This window comes from Apis cerana, linkage group LG14 (genome assembly GCF_029169275.1).
Source record: "Apis cerana isolate GH-2021 linkage group LG14, AcerK_1.0, whole genome shotgun sequence".
In the NCBI taxonomy this organism is placed as follows: domain Eukaryota; kingdom Metazoa; phylum Arthropoda; class Insecta; order Hymenoptera; family Apidae; genus Apis; species Apis cerana.
The window spans coordinates 4517183-4535256 of record NC_083865.1 but is presented as its reverse complement, the minus strand read 5'-3'; the positions used below and the strand labels follow the sequence as shown (position 1 = coordinate 4535256).

Here is an 18074-nt window from a genome sequence, read left to right as displayed (position 1 = left end):
TAATATTTGAAAGTTGTTTTATTGAGACTTTACAACAATCAGCATGCAAAGATTACATTGAATCTTACAGCGATATTCATTTATTTCAACGCATTTGCTAAATATACAATTGGATTACAACAAAACCATTTATATTAAGTAAAGAATATTGTTAGTGCTGCAAAAGATACTCTTGATTACACTTGAATGATTTTATATAAATATATTCAAATTTTTGACAAATTGAATTATTATAATAAAGATTTTCTTGATATATTTTTTTATTATTCAAATATAAATTTGAAAAAAATAATGATTTTATATTTGTATATTGCATATTTATTGCCTTCATTTAATTTTAATATAAAGATATTTTATAAAGTGATAATATAGAAGATAATATTATATACATATAGTATCGAGTTAACTTTTTTAGATTTATCAGAAATATTTTTTAATTAATAAAAAAAATAGTTCTTAATTTTAACAAATGCATATTAAAATATATTTTAATTATCATACATATCAATACTACCATATATCATTCAATTTTTAAGAAATTGATTTTTAATCGCGTTTTTAAATTATTTAATAATAAAAATATGAAATTGTCATTGATTGTGTATTTCATGAGTATCTTTAAATCATTTATAACTTTATCGTACATAATTTTTTTTGAATTTATGTTGTATATTGTATATCTGTAAATATTGCCTCAAATATACAGCACTAACTATGATAGCAAGTAATTCATAGTACTATTAGTAACTTTTATTTACTTACAATTTCATCACAGCTTGATTATGTTTTTCTTGTTAATTATTAATTAAATATTTTCTATATATTTACACGATATTGACATAAATAATTAACATAGCATTCTCATATTTAATATACATATAATTTTCAATAATTAAGATTATATTATGTAGATATATAAAATCAAATTTTAAAAGATAATATTTATTAATATCTGTTTATACTCAAGTTTAGAAAAAAAACACAAATATTTTGTTTTTGTTAAATGTATTTTAATAATTTTATTGAAAAAGAACTAAAAAATTTGTTTCATCATAAAGAAAGATAACAATATTTGAATCTCGTGACAGTGTAGAAGTAAAAAATTGTTAAATTTTAGCTTCTAAAAATAAGTATGTACATAATGTATTATATATTATTTAATAAATAATTTCTCAAGTATATCATACATATGTACATAATAATTGGGCGTGAAATATTAGACCGAATCAGAGAAGCAATCTTCCAAAGACGTATTATCATTGAATTATCATTTTTATACGTATATTTTTTTGTTAAACATTGGTCCATTCAAACTCGAATAACAAACAATTTTTGTTTTCTGAATAAACGCATTTCGTCTCTTTTCATTTTATTTCGTTTGCCAAGAAAATATTTTTGAATATTTTATCTTTTCATTATCAATTTTTAGTGCAAAATGTCGAACGAAAATAAACGAAGAAGTTTCTCTGCGCATAAAATCGCTTCTTTACTGATTTCAAATGTGTATTATTCGCACTAAAAATAAATTAAACTAAAATTAGAAAGAACGTGATTTTCATCTTACGATGATTTAATACGTTCAATCGTATTTCATCAATTCAATCATCATATCGTAGGAGAAATATAAAAATAGATTCTTTTATTATCATTTGACTAAACCTTTTCATTTTTTTTTTAAACAACGCATATATATCACTCGACGTTAATGGATTGTCATTTTTTGCTAGATTTCTTTTTTTCTTTTTTTTTTTTATTTATATTCGATTCGAATGCATACAAAATCGATTGATTCTTTCGTTCTCGTTACATTATCTAAGAAAAAAATATTTCTTATCGAATCTGAAAGATCGATTTCGATATCTGGTATAATGAAATAGGCCACAATTTATGCCTATTCAATTATGTGAAACGGTTTAACAATAGAATAAGAAAGTTCTTGAAAGTTAATTCTATTTTCGAATTATTGAACTTTCGTAAAATGTATTATTAGAGATATTTCAACATTGTATAATGTAATGATTGTATATATGTTTGGTATGATATGAAAAAACCATGTCATATGAGTATATAAATACACATTGATTTTTCTTGGCATGGTTTTTAAAATTTTATTTTTAATCATGTTTCGAGAAAAATGTTGTTTGAAACATTGATACATTCTTTTTAGCAGTCATTTAATAGCATAAGTTTAGATTAAAAAGTGGTAATACGATATATATTGAAAGCTTTAAAAACTGGAAAATATATTTTTAGTAAAATTTCAAGAATCATTGCAAATAGTTCGTAAGATTTGCATTGTTTCAATTTTATTTTTTAGATATTTCAAGTTTATTAAAAATTTATGCTACGTTTGCATAGTTTATATTAAATATTTTTAAGAGAGAACTTTGATACATCGCCAAGTTTGAAATAGCTCAAATAATTGCATGAATCAGCGCGAATCAATTCGTCTCTTCGCTTTATTTTTTTCGTCATAAACAATGACGAAATTATTCGTCCATATGCAGAAGGCTATAATAATCTTCGGCAGAAATATGTTTCGTGATCATTTCAACATAATTTCTATGTATCTTCATTATAAATATTATTAATTTTGTACAGATCAACGGATCACATAAGAAGGTATGTATATTTATTATTTGTCATCAGTGCGGCAAATTTTTATATTTATTCATGTTTTTTTTTCTCGTGAGGGAAGTAATATTCTTTCGAAATGATTGTCCTGCAACAAAATACAATCCGCGATAAACTATATTAACTTTATTTACACTAATGTTTTGAGATCATTGAGCATGTATCGCGTTACTGTATTTAATATTAATCGAGAAGATAAATTTAATTATTCAAGTAATTGCAAAACGAAATACAACAAAGAACATAATAATTATAAAAAGAAAATATAACAAACAATAAAATTCGGAGCGAATTTTATTAATAAGAACATTTATTCGCTCGAAAAGAATTATTTTAATAATTGTCGTACTCGTTCCATCACATTTGTTTCAAATTTCGTTTAAATTTCACGTAAAAATGCAATCGTGACAAACTGCCACATAACAAACTATCTATCCTTTCTAAACGTGATCATTATTTTATACAATTTGCGCGATGTTCATTGAATTTTATATCGTCGAATATTATAAATATTTAATTTTCTTTTTTTTTTTTTAACAAATATACGTTATCAAACAACAAGCGGTGTATCAACTTGGATACAATAAATTTATCAATTTCTCAATATCCTATTAAACGTTTACTTAACGTGGAAAATTCAAACATTTTTCAAAAATTTTCCCCCGAATCATTCGAGGGAGGCGCAATACACGTTTTATTATTACAATCATATCTCATATACGATCAGATGATAGTCTTTCTTCTAAATTTCGTGCTCTTTTATGTACAATATGGTTTCTTTGCTTTTCACAAAATCATCCAATCTTTCGTCCATGTTACGAATATTATTTCTCCCCTGTCTCTTCGATATCTGGTCATTAGATATTAAATTTTTCGTTCTTAACGCAGCTTCATCGTACGTTTCAGTCTCATCCATGTCGTATCTCGAGCTCTCAACGTCGATTTCGGGCACGTTCTCTAATTCAGGTTCCTCGAGTAAGGCATCAGCTTCTGTCGGTCCGTCGGACGGCACATTCGCTGCTATCTGTTCGTCTATATCGATCGCGTGGCTGTCGTCTGAATTGTCAGCGCGACTTTCTTCCGTGTCAAGTGACGTTGCTGTGAAATACTTGAATTCGGCCTCTGATCCCCCACTCTCGATGACCGCTTGCGTGTTCAAAGAGTATCGGCTCGATTGAGCGTCTTTTTGGTGTCTTTCGAACGACGCCCTCTTATTGTCATCCGATCTAGAATGATGCAGTTTCGGTTGCCGTTGTCTTCTCAGATTGTCACCGCTGCTCGCCCTTGATCTCATTTCCACATCGTCGGATAGGTATTTAGCGCAATCGATACTGAATCTGTCCACTGACAATTTCCTGGGATAAATTTATCAAATATTTTTATTCACGCTTTCGAATTTTCCTTTTTAATTACTATAACGTTGAACAATAAGGATTAATATTAAAAGAATTTTGATATTTTAAAAGGAAAGATATATTATATTATATATAAGTTTAAATTATGTATCTTATATCTTATGTAAAAGATGGTTAAATTTAAAAGAAATTTAATTTCTCCCTTATTAGCAGGAAAGTCAAATTTAAAATTATAAAATGTGAAAAATTATTCTTTCTTAATTAATAACGCGTGATTAAAAAAAAAGATCCTTTATTTCTAAGTTTAAACGTGCATAATTCATAACATTACCTATAATCTCCCCTTCGAAAGTCGGGACTTTTCCTGAATTCAAGGCTGGCTTTACGTTGGCCCATGCTTCTCTCGATCCTACGATCACTTCCACTTTTGTCGAATGACATTTTATGGAAGCTCGGCGAAGAAATTTTACGAAAATCTCTAGGCGATATTTTTGTAAGATCTTTCGACGCTGTCAATTCTTCTAATAATTTTATATCTATCGAGTTTCTTTTCCTCGGTACAAAATCGTCTGGATATTTGCTATAGGCACCTGTACGGAAATAATTCGTAGTTCGTTAAAAATTCATTAGAGACGGATAACATTTTCGTATAATCACCGTAACGACTGACCTGATAATTTAGGCGAGTAACCGCGACCAGTCGGTGATTTAACAGCTTCATCAACTTCTTCGACGTAATCAACTTTCGTTTGTCGAAGCAGTTGATGACGTCTCGCTGTGTCCGATCTATCTTTAACTTTCAACGTAACTGGGCCTTTATTAGGAATGTGCAAATCCATAGCCATTGAAACCTGGCTGCCTCCCATCTTTTGCTGATCCAAACTTTCTCTGCTGACCTATTCAGAAAATTACTTTGATTACGTGCTTGATTGACAAATGATGTAGAGGAAATCTGTACAAAATTGTGTAATTAAAATAATATGATTTTATAAAATGATTCCATAATTAACGCAAAATAATTGATAAAAATATAACGTGGAATGTACAACAAATTTTTTTTTTTTGATTTTCGATATGATACAGTTTTTAATCTAAATTAATAGCAACATTTAAAAATTATTCAACATGTGATACTTAATATTTGTACAAGTGTTGCATGTTATATCTATTCTTTGAGAATTTACTTATTTTCTTTGTTTATCTTCAAGGTTTATCTCGTTCGTTAACTTTTGCTTTTTAATTCTTATTGCAAAAAAATCATAAAGCAATTTATGAACACTCAAACGGGTTTTATGCCGGTTTCACTTCATACGGGTCTTATCTTATCTGCATACCAAGAGATACAAGTAATAAATGCATAAACTTTTATATTAAATATTTAAATTGTACATATTTGAAATCAATTCAAAGATCAATTTGAGAGCAAAACATACGAAAATAATTTATTGTAGATTTAGAGATGAATCAAATTTTGTCTCAATATTGAAAGAAGTTATCCTAACTGAGTTATTCAAAATTCGTATAGTTAGCTTTACTCGGCAAATAAATCTTCAGTTTGAAGCATATATATTTTCTAACAATTTGTTATTAACAAATACTTTAACATCATTTCCAATAACTATTTCCATTAAATAAAAATATTATCACCTTAATAATTATTAAAACGAGAATCTAATTAATTTTAAAAAAAGATTTTTGGAAAAATAAAAATTTCTCTCTTATTATCCTTCTATCTTTGTAATACCTGGTGAGGGCTGTAGCTCGGATTATCAACGGAAAGGGCATGTCTCTGCAATAATTCTGGATTTAATAAAGCGCATCCAGCGTACTTTGATGTTCTTTTACGTGGTGATTTTTTGTCTATCAAAGTTGGCGCGCTGGGACTCTTCTTAATCGAGTGGCCAGCCTGTTTCTCGTTCAATTCTTTCGAAAACTGCATGAACTCCGCGGTCAATTGTTTCCTCGAAACCTCGTGTATGCTTGGGCTCGGACTTCTGTTCACTTTGAACACGCCCAATTGATGATCCCATTTCGTCGTTTGACTAGACGTGGATCTACGGTTCCGTTGATTCCTCGTATTTTTTATTGTCGACGTTTGATTAAAGCGGAAACGGGCCGGAACCACTTTGGCAGCGTTGTCACGGGCCTCGAAGGTCATTACACAGGCTGCCACCACGATAAATCCTGTGGGATTTTATCGCATTACCGAGGGATCACGGGTTACAAGTTCAAGTACTTCAGGTCATCGACTTAACCTATTAAGCTAACGTTATTTTCATTTGGAGATTGTGGAGAGAAAGCGTAAAATTTTAAGTAATTATGATTTATAAATCGAAATTTCTTTTTTTTCAATAAAAGGGATAAATAAAATTTGATATTTTTCTTTTCTTTTTTTCTTTTTTAAAAAATATGTACATTGATCGTTCATTTTGTGAAAATTATAGGATTGTAAATAGATATAATGTACTTTTTGTGAGGTTTGGTATTTTTATTTAGAGATATTATAATTAAAGTTTCGAGATCTTTTGAAGTACAGTTAACGAAAATAATTCGTAATATAACGTCAGATATTTTAATTATTCTAGAAATAATTGAATATATATTTCGTAATATCAATTATTTAAAAATTATTAATTAATAATAATTTTAATTAATTAAAATCAGTAATGATAAAGTATTATCAATGCGATAATCGAAGAATTTTCAGGAATTAAAGCGAAATATGCTGTTAATTTGTTCTTTTTAATTATTCTTTTGTGCTGAAAAAATCAATTCGTGAAACGGATCAGAGAACAAAGCGTTGATAATGGACGGATTAAGTGGTCTCTAAAGGTTTTTGAACATTTTATCAGACGAGATAAAAAGAAATATGAAATTATTATCTTAATATGTGAAATATATTTTAATTATAATTTTACTAGATAAAGTTGTATTATAATGAAAATCATTAACTTTTAATTATTAAATATACTTTATAGTATTGGTAATATTTTCTTTGATATATATTATTTTTATTTAAAAATAAATTATTATTTATTTTGCAAAATTATATTATATTTTATAATATAATTTTATTATACACGATTATATATCATCTATATCATTATTTTTTAAATTATATACGTATTATATTCTAAATTATCATGATTTATATTATAAAATATATTTGCAATTTAATAATAACAATTTTTTTTATTAAATTCAAATTAACATAATTTGAATTTTTTAATCGTATTATATACGCGTTTAAGTAATTGTTATTGTTTTTTCCAATTTTTAATGAAAATTACCTTATATTAAATTATACTAATAGAAATAATTATTAATTTAGTTTAAAGTTTTTATATTTAATTGAAAATTCTTCGAAGAATGTATAAGAAGAATGTCTGTCGTTATATACGATTTTCAAGACGTAGCTAACCGTGAGCCTCCATAGCTCAGGGGTTAGAGCACTGGTCTTGTAAACCAGGGGTCGAGAGTTCAAATCTCTCTGGGGGCAAAACTTATTTTTTCATTTTTTTTTCCAGAAAAAAAAAAGAAATGACATGTGCAGTACATTGTTTCAGACAACAAATCAAATATCATTTTTTGTTTTATTATTAAATAAGTTAAATTTTCAGCAATAGATGCTCTATCTTGTTTGTTACGCTTCCATACTCTATTTCATTTCATTATATTTGTACTATCATACGATTATATTTTCTATTTCGTTTTTTAATGAATGTATACAGATATAACAATTTATTAGAAACTTTTATAAAATATCGATGCAATTTTGCAATTTTTAAATATTCTTTTATAATTTTATCATTGTAAAATGTCGACTGTTGTGATCATTTGTTAAATTTTATATTTCCATGTATTATTGGAACTTATGTTTATTCAATGTTCGAAATGTTATCTTAAAAAATAATATATACATTGTAAATAATAAATTTCTTTAAAATAATTTTACTATCGAAACGATGACCATAGTCCGTAGCAATAACTATTATAAAATGAGAAATATTATTCGAGAAATATCATTCTAAATATTCTATAAAATGTTACCATTACCTCCTACGCCCATTACAATTGGGCCAGCATAACTGAGGTTATTCAGATGAAATCCACGTGATTCATTCTTCACTTTTATTGTTAAGTTACCTCTGATCTCTTGAGCCACGGATAGCTGATCTGCGAAGTATCCTACATGATATGCAGATATAAAATTCTTTGATATTTCCGAGAAAAATAGGCACGTTATGATTCAACGATTATTAGAATCGTTGAATCAAATTATTAGAATATATATGTTTGATCATCAGTGTAATAGAAAGTTTCAATTCAGATGCTGTTTATATTAATAATTTGCAATATTATTAATCCCTATTGAACTAGATTTGATTGGTAATTGATAAAGTTAATTTAATTCTATTCATGCTGATCAAATCGCAAATTTGTGAGCGGTGTAATTCGTATATCGCTTCGCATAGATATTATAAAATTGTTACAAGCATCGAGGAAAAAGCAAATCATTAATCAATATCATGCATCTATTATATCTTTCATATATTTTAAAGAAATACTAAAGAATGATTTGTTTACTATTTTTTAACCCTTTCGTTACTATTAAAAAACTGATTTATACTTTTTAATTATAAAATTTTACAGAATACACATAATTCTACGTTGGATACTCTGAAAAAAAAAATGTTTTTACATGCATTCTCTCGTAACAAAAGAGTTAATAATTACGTATCTCTGTGTAATTTTAAAAGGTGTCTGGTATATTAAACACAATTTGTTGAGTTATTTTCACATTATTCTCAAACAGATAGTAACAGTAATAATATTAATGGAAATTAATTAGTCCCCGGAGTTCTACTCACCTATGGTCGCCATGCAAGCTCCTAAAAGCATTAGTAGCAGACCAATTCCGAGAGCTTTGCAGGCGTACCACAAGCATCGTGTTGTCACTTTGCCTCTCACCACCTATTCGATTTAATTGCTTTCGTTAACAGTTAATAAACCTGGACGATGATCATGGATGGATCTCTCGCTGATCATGGATGCTTTATCATCGTTTCGTTTTTAATTAGCTTATAAGCTGTTCAAATCAGACTTGACACTTTATACGATGTCACGTATTCGAATGTTCAATTTATCTTCATAGCATAATTATTAAACGATTGATAACATATCAAAAATTTGTACAATCCCTTTTGTCTTTATTTAAGGGAAAATAAGAATTATATTTAATATAATTCTATTTATCTGATCATTTCTTTTTTTTTTTTTCAAATTAGTGTTGTAAAGTATATTTTCGGTGTTAAATATTTCTTGCCACAAAAAATCTACGTGATCTAATTTTAAACAAATATCTACGATAATAATTAAGAAAGATGATAAGTTGATTCTGTGCTACAGCTTAGAAAGATTGGAGAAAATTGTAGAAAAATATCAAGTAGCATAAATTAAGAAATTTTGATATAAAGTTAATAAAATTTTGGTGCATGCTTCTTTCTAATTATCGGATATATAAAAGTGGGTTAAAATTATTCGAGTTTTATGTAAAATATATAACTTCAATGTAATTAAGAAACGTAATTAGATTTTCATTTGCACGAAATTATTTCCTCGTTAACGTGTTGTTTCTCGTATTGCAAATATAGATGTAACAGTCGCGTTTGTATGCACAGCCGAGCTTCTGTTTGCATATACACTTGAACAATATCGCATGTTCGCGAATAATATCTCTCTGCGGATACTGTCGAGAGAACTCGCGTTTCACTTTCCAGATTACACACGAAGATTATTCAGATAACAATTTTTTTAGTGAAAGGCATATTCTATTTCTCTCTTAGAAAAATCAAAATCGATTATTCATGTTCATTGATGTTTCGATTTCGAACTGCCAATATTTGACGAATGCAAATATGCAAGTGGATATTCGCAAAAATTTTATACAAATAATTGAAAATAGAATGATTCAAAATTTGAGAAGAAACGTTGAATTGAAATGTGGAATGATTTCTTTTTTAAATTTTAAAATTATATTAATTAATTTTATTCATTTTCTTTCTTAGAAAATATATCGACACAGTTCAATTTTAGATCAATTTATGCAGATGTAGTCGTATCTATTACTATACATGCTCTATTTATACAATATGTATCTATAACATAACATAATCGATCAAAAGAAAATGAATGAATCGTATCTCTATTAAAAAAAAAAAAAAAAGAAAGGATTACTTATGCAAATTTGTAATTGAATATATATAGCATGTACTTTGTTCTATTTAATATATCACTAAAATTATTTTCATTTATTTTATTAGATACAAAATTATTATAATAAATAATAACAGTAATATAAATTTAAAAAAAGTGTTTCGTTAAATGCGTTTACAATTTAAATAGAAATTTTTTAAAATTATGATACAAATTCAATAATTGAAACACAGACAAAAGATAGAAAGATTGGTGTATTTAATAAAATAAACGAAAATGATTTCGAGTAGATTCTTAGATACGTGAATTAATTTTGAAAGTACTTTGTACTTGGAAGTTTGAAACCAACCTGAACATTCCAGTGAGCTCCTGGACCGCAGGCTCTTCTCTGCGTCCCCTGCCAATGGATGCTTCCTTGGGGCATTTTGCGCTCCTAAAGTTGGAACAAATCCTGCATTATTAAAAACGAGTTAGCGTCGTAGTAAATTTAATAAAAGATAATGTTCCGGGGCGCGGTTAAAGCGAAAAGTTAGTTGGCCGGAAGTTGATCTAGTCCGGATCAAAGATAATAATGGAATTAACCCAAGAATGAAAACGAAACGTTTATAATAAATTTCTTTTCGCTTTTTATATGTATATATTTTTCAAATTCGCATACTTTTTCATCATTATATTCATTGTGAATTTTATCGCACGTTTCTTATCGACCGAATTTCCATCAATTCTTAATTTTATGAAAACAAGAAACACATTTCTTTATTCCTCACTATTCCAATTCAATGATAAGAGGCCGTAAGAAAACGAACGTAACATTTTTCTGACTCGAACCACGGTTTCATTGAATGCATCAATTCCGTGCACCATTTACCAGCAAACATTTCTCGTAAACAAGTTACGTCTACGAGTTTCTCGAAAATGGAGTACCAGCCCAGTACCTCGTTTCATTTAACAGAAGGCGAAACTTCTTGCTCGACGTCGCTTTAATACAACTTCGTGATACGTATACAGCGCACGCCTCGCCGTTTACCATCCTCTCGTGCCCATTCACTTTTACATAAGGATAGATATACATAACCAGAGCGTGTATAACGCGTTTGTGCAAAATTATCTGTCAATTTTCGTACATACGCGCACAACACAGTACGAACAGGAAAGCATTGTTCGTCCACGTTTCGTATCTCTTCGTGCGCCTTCCACCAAGTGGAAAGTTCTCACTTTGTATCGATCCAAATCCTTCTTTACGCTTCTTTTCGCAATCTATGTTTATGACCGAAAACTTATCTATTTTCTTATCACGGGCTTAGCCGGGATTCGAGATCTATTCGAGCTCGATTGCGGTTTCAACCCCGTCTCAGGGGTATATATATATATATATTGGTACTGCGGTTTGAATTTTATCGTTTCCAATATTCACAGGATATTTTGTGAGAGAATAAGTATACATGAGATGTTAAAGATGGTGTTTTTAAATCGATTCCTGACTCTCTACTTTTGTGATAAATTGTAACGTGTCGTCCTTCTTCTAAATTCTTTTTAGGAAAGTTAGAATCAGATTTTCGAAGATTTTCATCTGCTTTCGAGAAAGGAATATGTTTTAATGGAATATTTGAGAGTTTCATATTTTCTTGAGGTGTGATTGATATATGTAGTATTCGTAAAATAATAATATTTGTATACGGGAATCTTTGAAACAATATTAACGATCGATAGATAGAATTTACGTACGATTTATAAAGAAAATGAATTCTGTATTAAGATTGCGTGTAGTAAATTACAACAATGAGTGTATCGAACAATGTGGAACAAAGCAAGGAATATCTCAAAGCATGAGTATGTCAATTCATAATTTACATTTGTGAATGGTTTATTGAAATGAAAACAAGATGCATCGAATGTCTCGTAGACGAAATAAAATTTTGTTTTATTATAAATATTCATTTCATACAATCAAAAATATTTATTCATATAATGATATTACCGTATCGCGAATGATGAGGCATTAAAAATATTTTTTAATATTGTTCATATTATTTTATCCGTATAAATATAAATATAAATATTTTCACATTTTGAAGAATCAATAATTTATTCACATTCGACTAATATATTTTATCAAATAAAAAAGTTTAAGTTTTGCGGATGTTTAACAATTAATTCATATTGACTTCAACTCAACAGTACAGAATGGAAGAATAAAGTGTAAGAAACATGTATAAGTCCTAGAAATTTTATCATTTTATTAAAAATTTTGTGATACAAAAAGTGGCACGATCCAATTTCTTATTTTTTATTCGGATCGTATTCCCGTGAAAAAAATTTTTATCTCTTCCTATTCGAATAAAATATTGTAGGTCAAACACGAAACAAGTTCCATTGTGCATAAAGTGAACTCTTTCAATGCATAAAAAGATTCATTACAATTAAAGTGATTTAACCTCGACACGTTCTGCACTTTTAAATTCTTTTGACGATTGCTATTTTCTCTCTATTGATCAATCTTCGGAAGCAAGAAAGCTCGAAACTTTTTAATTTTTTCTTCCAAATCATACTTTATAGATAGTTCAGAAAAAAAGAAAAAGAGAATAAGAGTCAAAGCAAGAAACGTTAAAAAAATTTTTATGATAAAGGAGTAATTTCTTATTTTGAATTTCTCATAATTTAATCGCACTATCAAAGAGTCAAATATTAAATATCTCTGGTTCATATTTAGTCAAGTAAAGTCACAAAAGGAAGTCACGTATCCGCAACAAAGAGAAAATCTTAAATAAAGTAAATAACGAATTCCATTGGTTGTCAAGGATTGGTTGCTGTAACGATCGAACCAGCCATTTTCATTTGCATAACCGCGACCTTCGGTCGCATTGCACTGTTCTTCTTTGTCCAATTCGGTTGCGACTAACAGTACTGCCCCTTTGAATAATGCATTTCGAGAGATAAAAAAAAAAAAAAAAAAAAGAAATATTTAATATATTCCAGTAACTTTTTCTCGATATTTTCATACGAATATTTGATCGTCGAAGAAAGAATCTTCCATTCCATTCTTCCATTTACGAGATTATTTGCGATGGTCGAACGAATCCTCTGGTACACCGGAGTGAAAAGGGTGATTTCGGCTTTTAAGTTCATCCCCTTCTCCTCCCAACCCGAAGGGATGTTTTAATATGCGGAGAGCAGGATTGCTTTTGTGATTAAACTTCATCCTGCGAAGGTGCTTTCTTGCTAACGATGCGGGAAATGTTCACGTGAGATAAGAAATTTAAAAGAAGATAATGCAAACTTTGGAATAGCCAGCAATGATGTTAGATCGTTCGAGCGACATGGTATGATAGAGAATGTTAGAGAAATGGTATAAATTGGAAAAAAAGTGATGAATATACGCGTGGAGAAATAAACGAAAAACTTTTTTATATTTTAAACTTTATTTTTGGATAAATCGATGTTGGAGATTCGTATTTACCTATATTTTCGTTTAATTTGATAGACATTCGTTTCAATAATTTTGTATTGTTATATTTATTATATAAGATAGGAATAATTATTAATAATTTTTTCTTTTATATTAATTTTAATAATATCAGATTTTTCATATATCAGTTTAGATATTGTTGGAAATAATTTTTCTATTATTACAATTATGCGTACTATTTATTATTTTGAACGTATTTTTGTGATATTTCATTGAATAATTTTGTTTTTATTATTTATTTATGCGTACTATTTATTTCTGTGCACGCTTTTCAGAGTGTTTCAATTCTGTTCTTTTGTTAATATAATTTATGAGGTTTTTCTAATTTAATTATACTCTGCGTATTATTTATTTCTGTGAACGCTTCTCAGACTATTTTATATAGTTTCTAAATATTCTCTAATTCATAATTAAACTATTAATAATTCATAATTTCGTCTTTCCATTCAGATACTATAGATAAAAATTTATTATTAAGTTCAGCTATTTTAGAAAATAACATTTTTAAAATCCTCTCTATCGATTTTCTAATATTCTGTATATATATCGTGCCTCTGAAATTTTTCAATTATTTTTTCACAATTTAAAAGTGTATCTTAATTTTAAATCTTCCACTATGTTTATAAAGTTTTTATGAATCGTAAACCAGTTATGATCGTGCATTTTCCCGACTGAAATCCACTAAAAAATTTAATCATAACAAGGTATACGAAATTAAGCAAGATAACATTTCAATCCACATATATAATACAAAGTTAAATCACATAGATAAAACGGGAAGAAATCATCAATCGAAACAAGAAAAAACAAATTTTCTCTTTCTCCACTCACCTTCCCGCCACTCCGTATTCCTTATCGTGCCATCTCTCTACTCTCTTCCTCGACGACCAATATTCGTGCGCGTCTCTTCCAACGTTTCCTCCATTCGAATGTCCATTAAAACATATCGTTAAAACCGTACAACCAGTCCGCACCTCGTCAAATTTTCAAAGATATAACAGATCCCTTCGATCAATCCATCAATTCACAAATCAATGGATCAAACTTTAAAAAGCACATCGTTTTATTCACAACGACAATAGAATCGTTTCCTCGTGCATCGATACGGAGGGTTTTATTTTCATCCCAACACGTGGCACGCGAGAAACACTGGCGGCGAGAAATGCACTTAGCCTCTTGAACCACGTTCGACTTCTCTTCCTAGGCTCCCTAATTCCCCAATTAACCGACTGTCGAGCGAATTGCCAATTAATCCTGTAACGTGCGAATTTCATTCACACCCGCCGATCCTCGTTGTCGTTAACGGTGGTGTTTGGCCTTTGTTCCCGAAACGGTTTTCCCGACGTTTCAAAATTCGGACAGAGTATCGATTCAACTGCACGCACAGAGTGTTAGACACTCGGGATAATTTTGTAACTGGGGCGGCCGGATGAAGTTTCGAAAAAAAAGAACTCTTTTATATTTATCTCGTTTCGACTAGTTCAAGTCCCTCTTTGAGAAGTCCCTTCTGTTTGATATTTTTTTTCTTTTAATGGATTCATTCGTATCTCTTCTACTTTACACGAGATGATTGTAAACGGTTGCGGCTCGTTTCTTTTCAGGAGAGATGCGTCTTTTTTCTTTTTTTTTTTTAAAGTGGTTTAATTGTCGTGTTGTGTTTCACGAGAGTTAAGTTTCGGTTGAGAGACGTGTTAATAAACTCGTTCGATCGTTTTCATTCAACGGAGTAAATTGTTTTTGTATTTTTATTTATTTTTTTTTAAGAATTATTTATTATAAATTTTGGTAAAAATTTGACGATGAACTTTTTTTTTTTGGTTGCGGGTTTTGTGCGCTTTCAACGCTTCGGGAAGGCAGTTGAAAGCATTCGGCACGCCGATTTTATCCGACAATTTGCAATCAGATTTATCGTAGATTAAATTGAACGGGGTTTCATCATATTATAGTGTAATCAGGGAAGTCAGAGTCATTTACCACTAGCAATCGATTGCTCCAATTTTCCATTCCGAATTTCCAGATGCTATTTATTTGTATCTGTGCTGTGCATTTATTTCTCGTGCTGTTTTTAATATCGTCGATACTCATTTATTTATCCCACGGTATCCCTTTCGTGTACGTGCAAATATATCTTATATTTATTTCTCTCTCGTATCATTTAATTGTTATATTTCAATAATTAATTAAATCCTTAAGTTATCCAAAAAGAAAGAGATAGAAGAGAATTTTTCGTGAAAACGATATTACGAATAATAATAATCGTTAATAATAATTCCGCGATAAATTTACATTATATCTCGGAAAAAAGAGAAATACCTTTTGCTCTCTTCCTCCCTCGGCGTTCACCGATTCTCTCCTCTAAATTTAAAAATTTCCTTCAAAACACAAAGACGTGGAAAATGGAAAACTTCATTTCTTCATCGACACATCGATTTTTTCGACAATCTTCTTTCACATCTCTTCCACATCCTCCTTGCTTCTTTCCCTCAACGATCTTCGATGCTCGACTGATCGACGAATCGGCCCGTTTCACTCCCCAAACATCCATCCCCATCGAGAGAAACAAATCCAATCGTATATTCGAATTAATCCAATTTATAAATTTCCTCTTTTCTTTCCTTCTCACGCACGATCCTGCGACTCATTAGCCGGGACCCGCTGAATCCGCACTGGATCATCATCCATGACTTTTCCCACCACGATAATTCCCACCTCCCTTCGTGTCCCACCTTACGGGACACGCGTTGCCCACGGCTTTCCAACTTCGACGTGCATAAACCACGAGGCAGCGATCTCCCGAAGAACCGGCCGACCACCGACTATCTATCAGTCTATCGAGGGTTAATCCCTTCTGGCGGGATTTTCGGTATCTCTTCTTGTTATCTCAGAGATATCACAGTCTCTTGCAAAAAAAAAAAAAAAGAAAGAAAAAAGCAAGTAACAAGGTAAACCACTATACGAGTAAATAAAAGCGAGCAGAAAGAAAAGAGAAAAATCAACAACGATTAGAAACTTGAATATTCGTTCACTGAAACTACGATCAGAAGCTCGATCGAGGAAAGGCTTTGATCGCCGACTATATATTATAACCCGCCCCGATCCTCTTCTCGTTTCTCATTTAACGTTACGTTTTTAACGATTGATCCCTCCTTCGCCGAGAACGAGTTGAACAGGAAACAGGGGAGTCGCTGGAAAACGTTTACTAAATCACCAGTCAGGATCAGGACTCGGGGGACGACGATCAACGATGCCGCTTGAGGGAGTGTCTCCGTACTCCTCCAGCATCACCTGTTGGTATCGTATCCCGGTCACGGCCTATACAGGGTGGCACGGGCAAAATCTGCTCGGGCTGCCAGACAACGGGGAAACACGCTTGCGCGAACGCAGATCGATGTGTTATATCGCACGCTCTCTTCTCTACGGATCCTTCTGTCCTCTCTCGCTTCGTCTCTCTCTCTCTTTCTCTCTCTCTCTCACGTTCAAAATGAGACGGGGCGACACGTCGACGCTTATCGTCGATTTGACGAGTGCCATTGTGTCAGTCGCTATCGGACGCTGTTTTGTATCGTCTTTTTTCCCCTCTCCTTTTCTTTTTTTCCGGACAGAGGTGGCTCGATCAAATTTTTTTCCCTACTTTCGCTCGTTTTCGAGGGGTTGGAGAGAGACATATATATGTATATATATATATATATAAGATGATTTCTTTTGGGAAGAATTTGGATCTTGAGATTTGGGTTTTTTTTTTGGTTCAATTGGATTTTTGTGGCAATTTGTTTCGATTTGATTCGTGAATCGTTTTTATTTATCGGTTTCGTTTGAAGATTAAAAGTATTTCGTCGTTTTTTTATTTTAGGGTTTGGAATATCTTTCATCACGAACGATTTTGGTTGGTATTTTGAACATTTTTTAACATTTTTATTATTTCAAAAGTCGAACGATGGTTTCGAAGGTTTGGTTGAGAAAGTAAATTATTTTCTTTAATATTTTTTTTATTTTAGAATTCTTTATTTTAAGAATTTTTCTTCGATTTTGTATTTTTTGCGATACGTGTTACGGTTATTATACATCCAGTTACTTATATTTTTTTTTGTGAAATAAAAAATTCCTGATCTTCAAATGTCTTTTGATTCTTCGTATAATTAAAATTTTGAATACTTTTTGATATGTTCGGTTTGAAATTGAAAATTCTTAGTATCCTCATTATTTTTATACGGTATTTTTATATATTATTGCATATATTAAAACATATGAAAAAAAAAGGATTGAATATTCGATCGATTTTTCATTATAGATTCTAATATTTTTCTTTGGACCGCACTTTTGCGACGGATGACTTCCCTCGATGAGAAATTGTTGATCAGTTCATTGGCTCGTAAAACATTGATACCAACTACTTTTTGTTCCTT

General features: G+C 30.2%; 1 protein-coding gene, 1 long non-coding RNA gene and 1 other non-coding gene across 7 annotated transcripts in view; 2 read left to right on the top strand and 1 right to left on the bottom strand.

Annotated features, from left to right (window-relative positions):
- LOC108003179 (uncharacterized) lies at positions 1–17196 on the bottom strand. 4 transcript variants are annotated; one of them, XM_062085114.1, is made up of 8 exons: positions 14503–17196; positions 10555–10656; positions 8861–8963; positions 8046–8177; positions 5734–6173; positions 4660–4885; positions 4321–4579; positions 1–3989 (listed from the first exon to the last, which is right to left on the bottom strand). In XM_062085114.1, exons 2-8 carry the CDS (start codon positions 10627–10629, stop codon positions 3377–3379), a joined length of 1848 nt encoding a protein of 615 aa, XP_061941098.1. In that variant the 5' UTR covers positions 10630–10656; positions 14503–17196; the 3' UTR covers positions 1–3376. The 4 variants fall into 4 exon arrangements, with proteins under 4 accessions (XP_061941098.1, XP_028525193.1, XP_061941099.1 ...); XM_028669392.2 differs by having other exon boundaries at positions 10555–10638; XM_062085115.1 differs by having other exon boundaries at positions 10555–10638; positions 15985–17196.
- The window catches only part of LOC108003164 (uncharacterized), a 208326-nt gene that overhangs the window by 1865 nt on the left and 188387 nt on the right, over positions 1–18074 (top strand). The window lies entirely within an intron of this gene.
- On the top strand, positions 7416–7488 carry Trnat-ugu (transfer RNA threonine (anticodon UGU)). Its single transcript has one exon. It is a non-coding gene; the product is annotated as a tRNA-Thr (tRNA).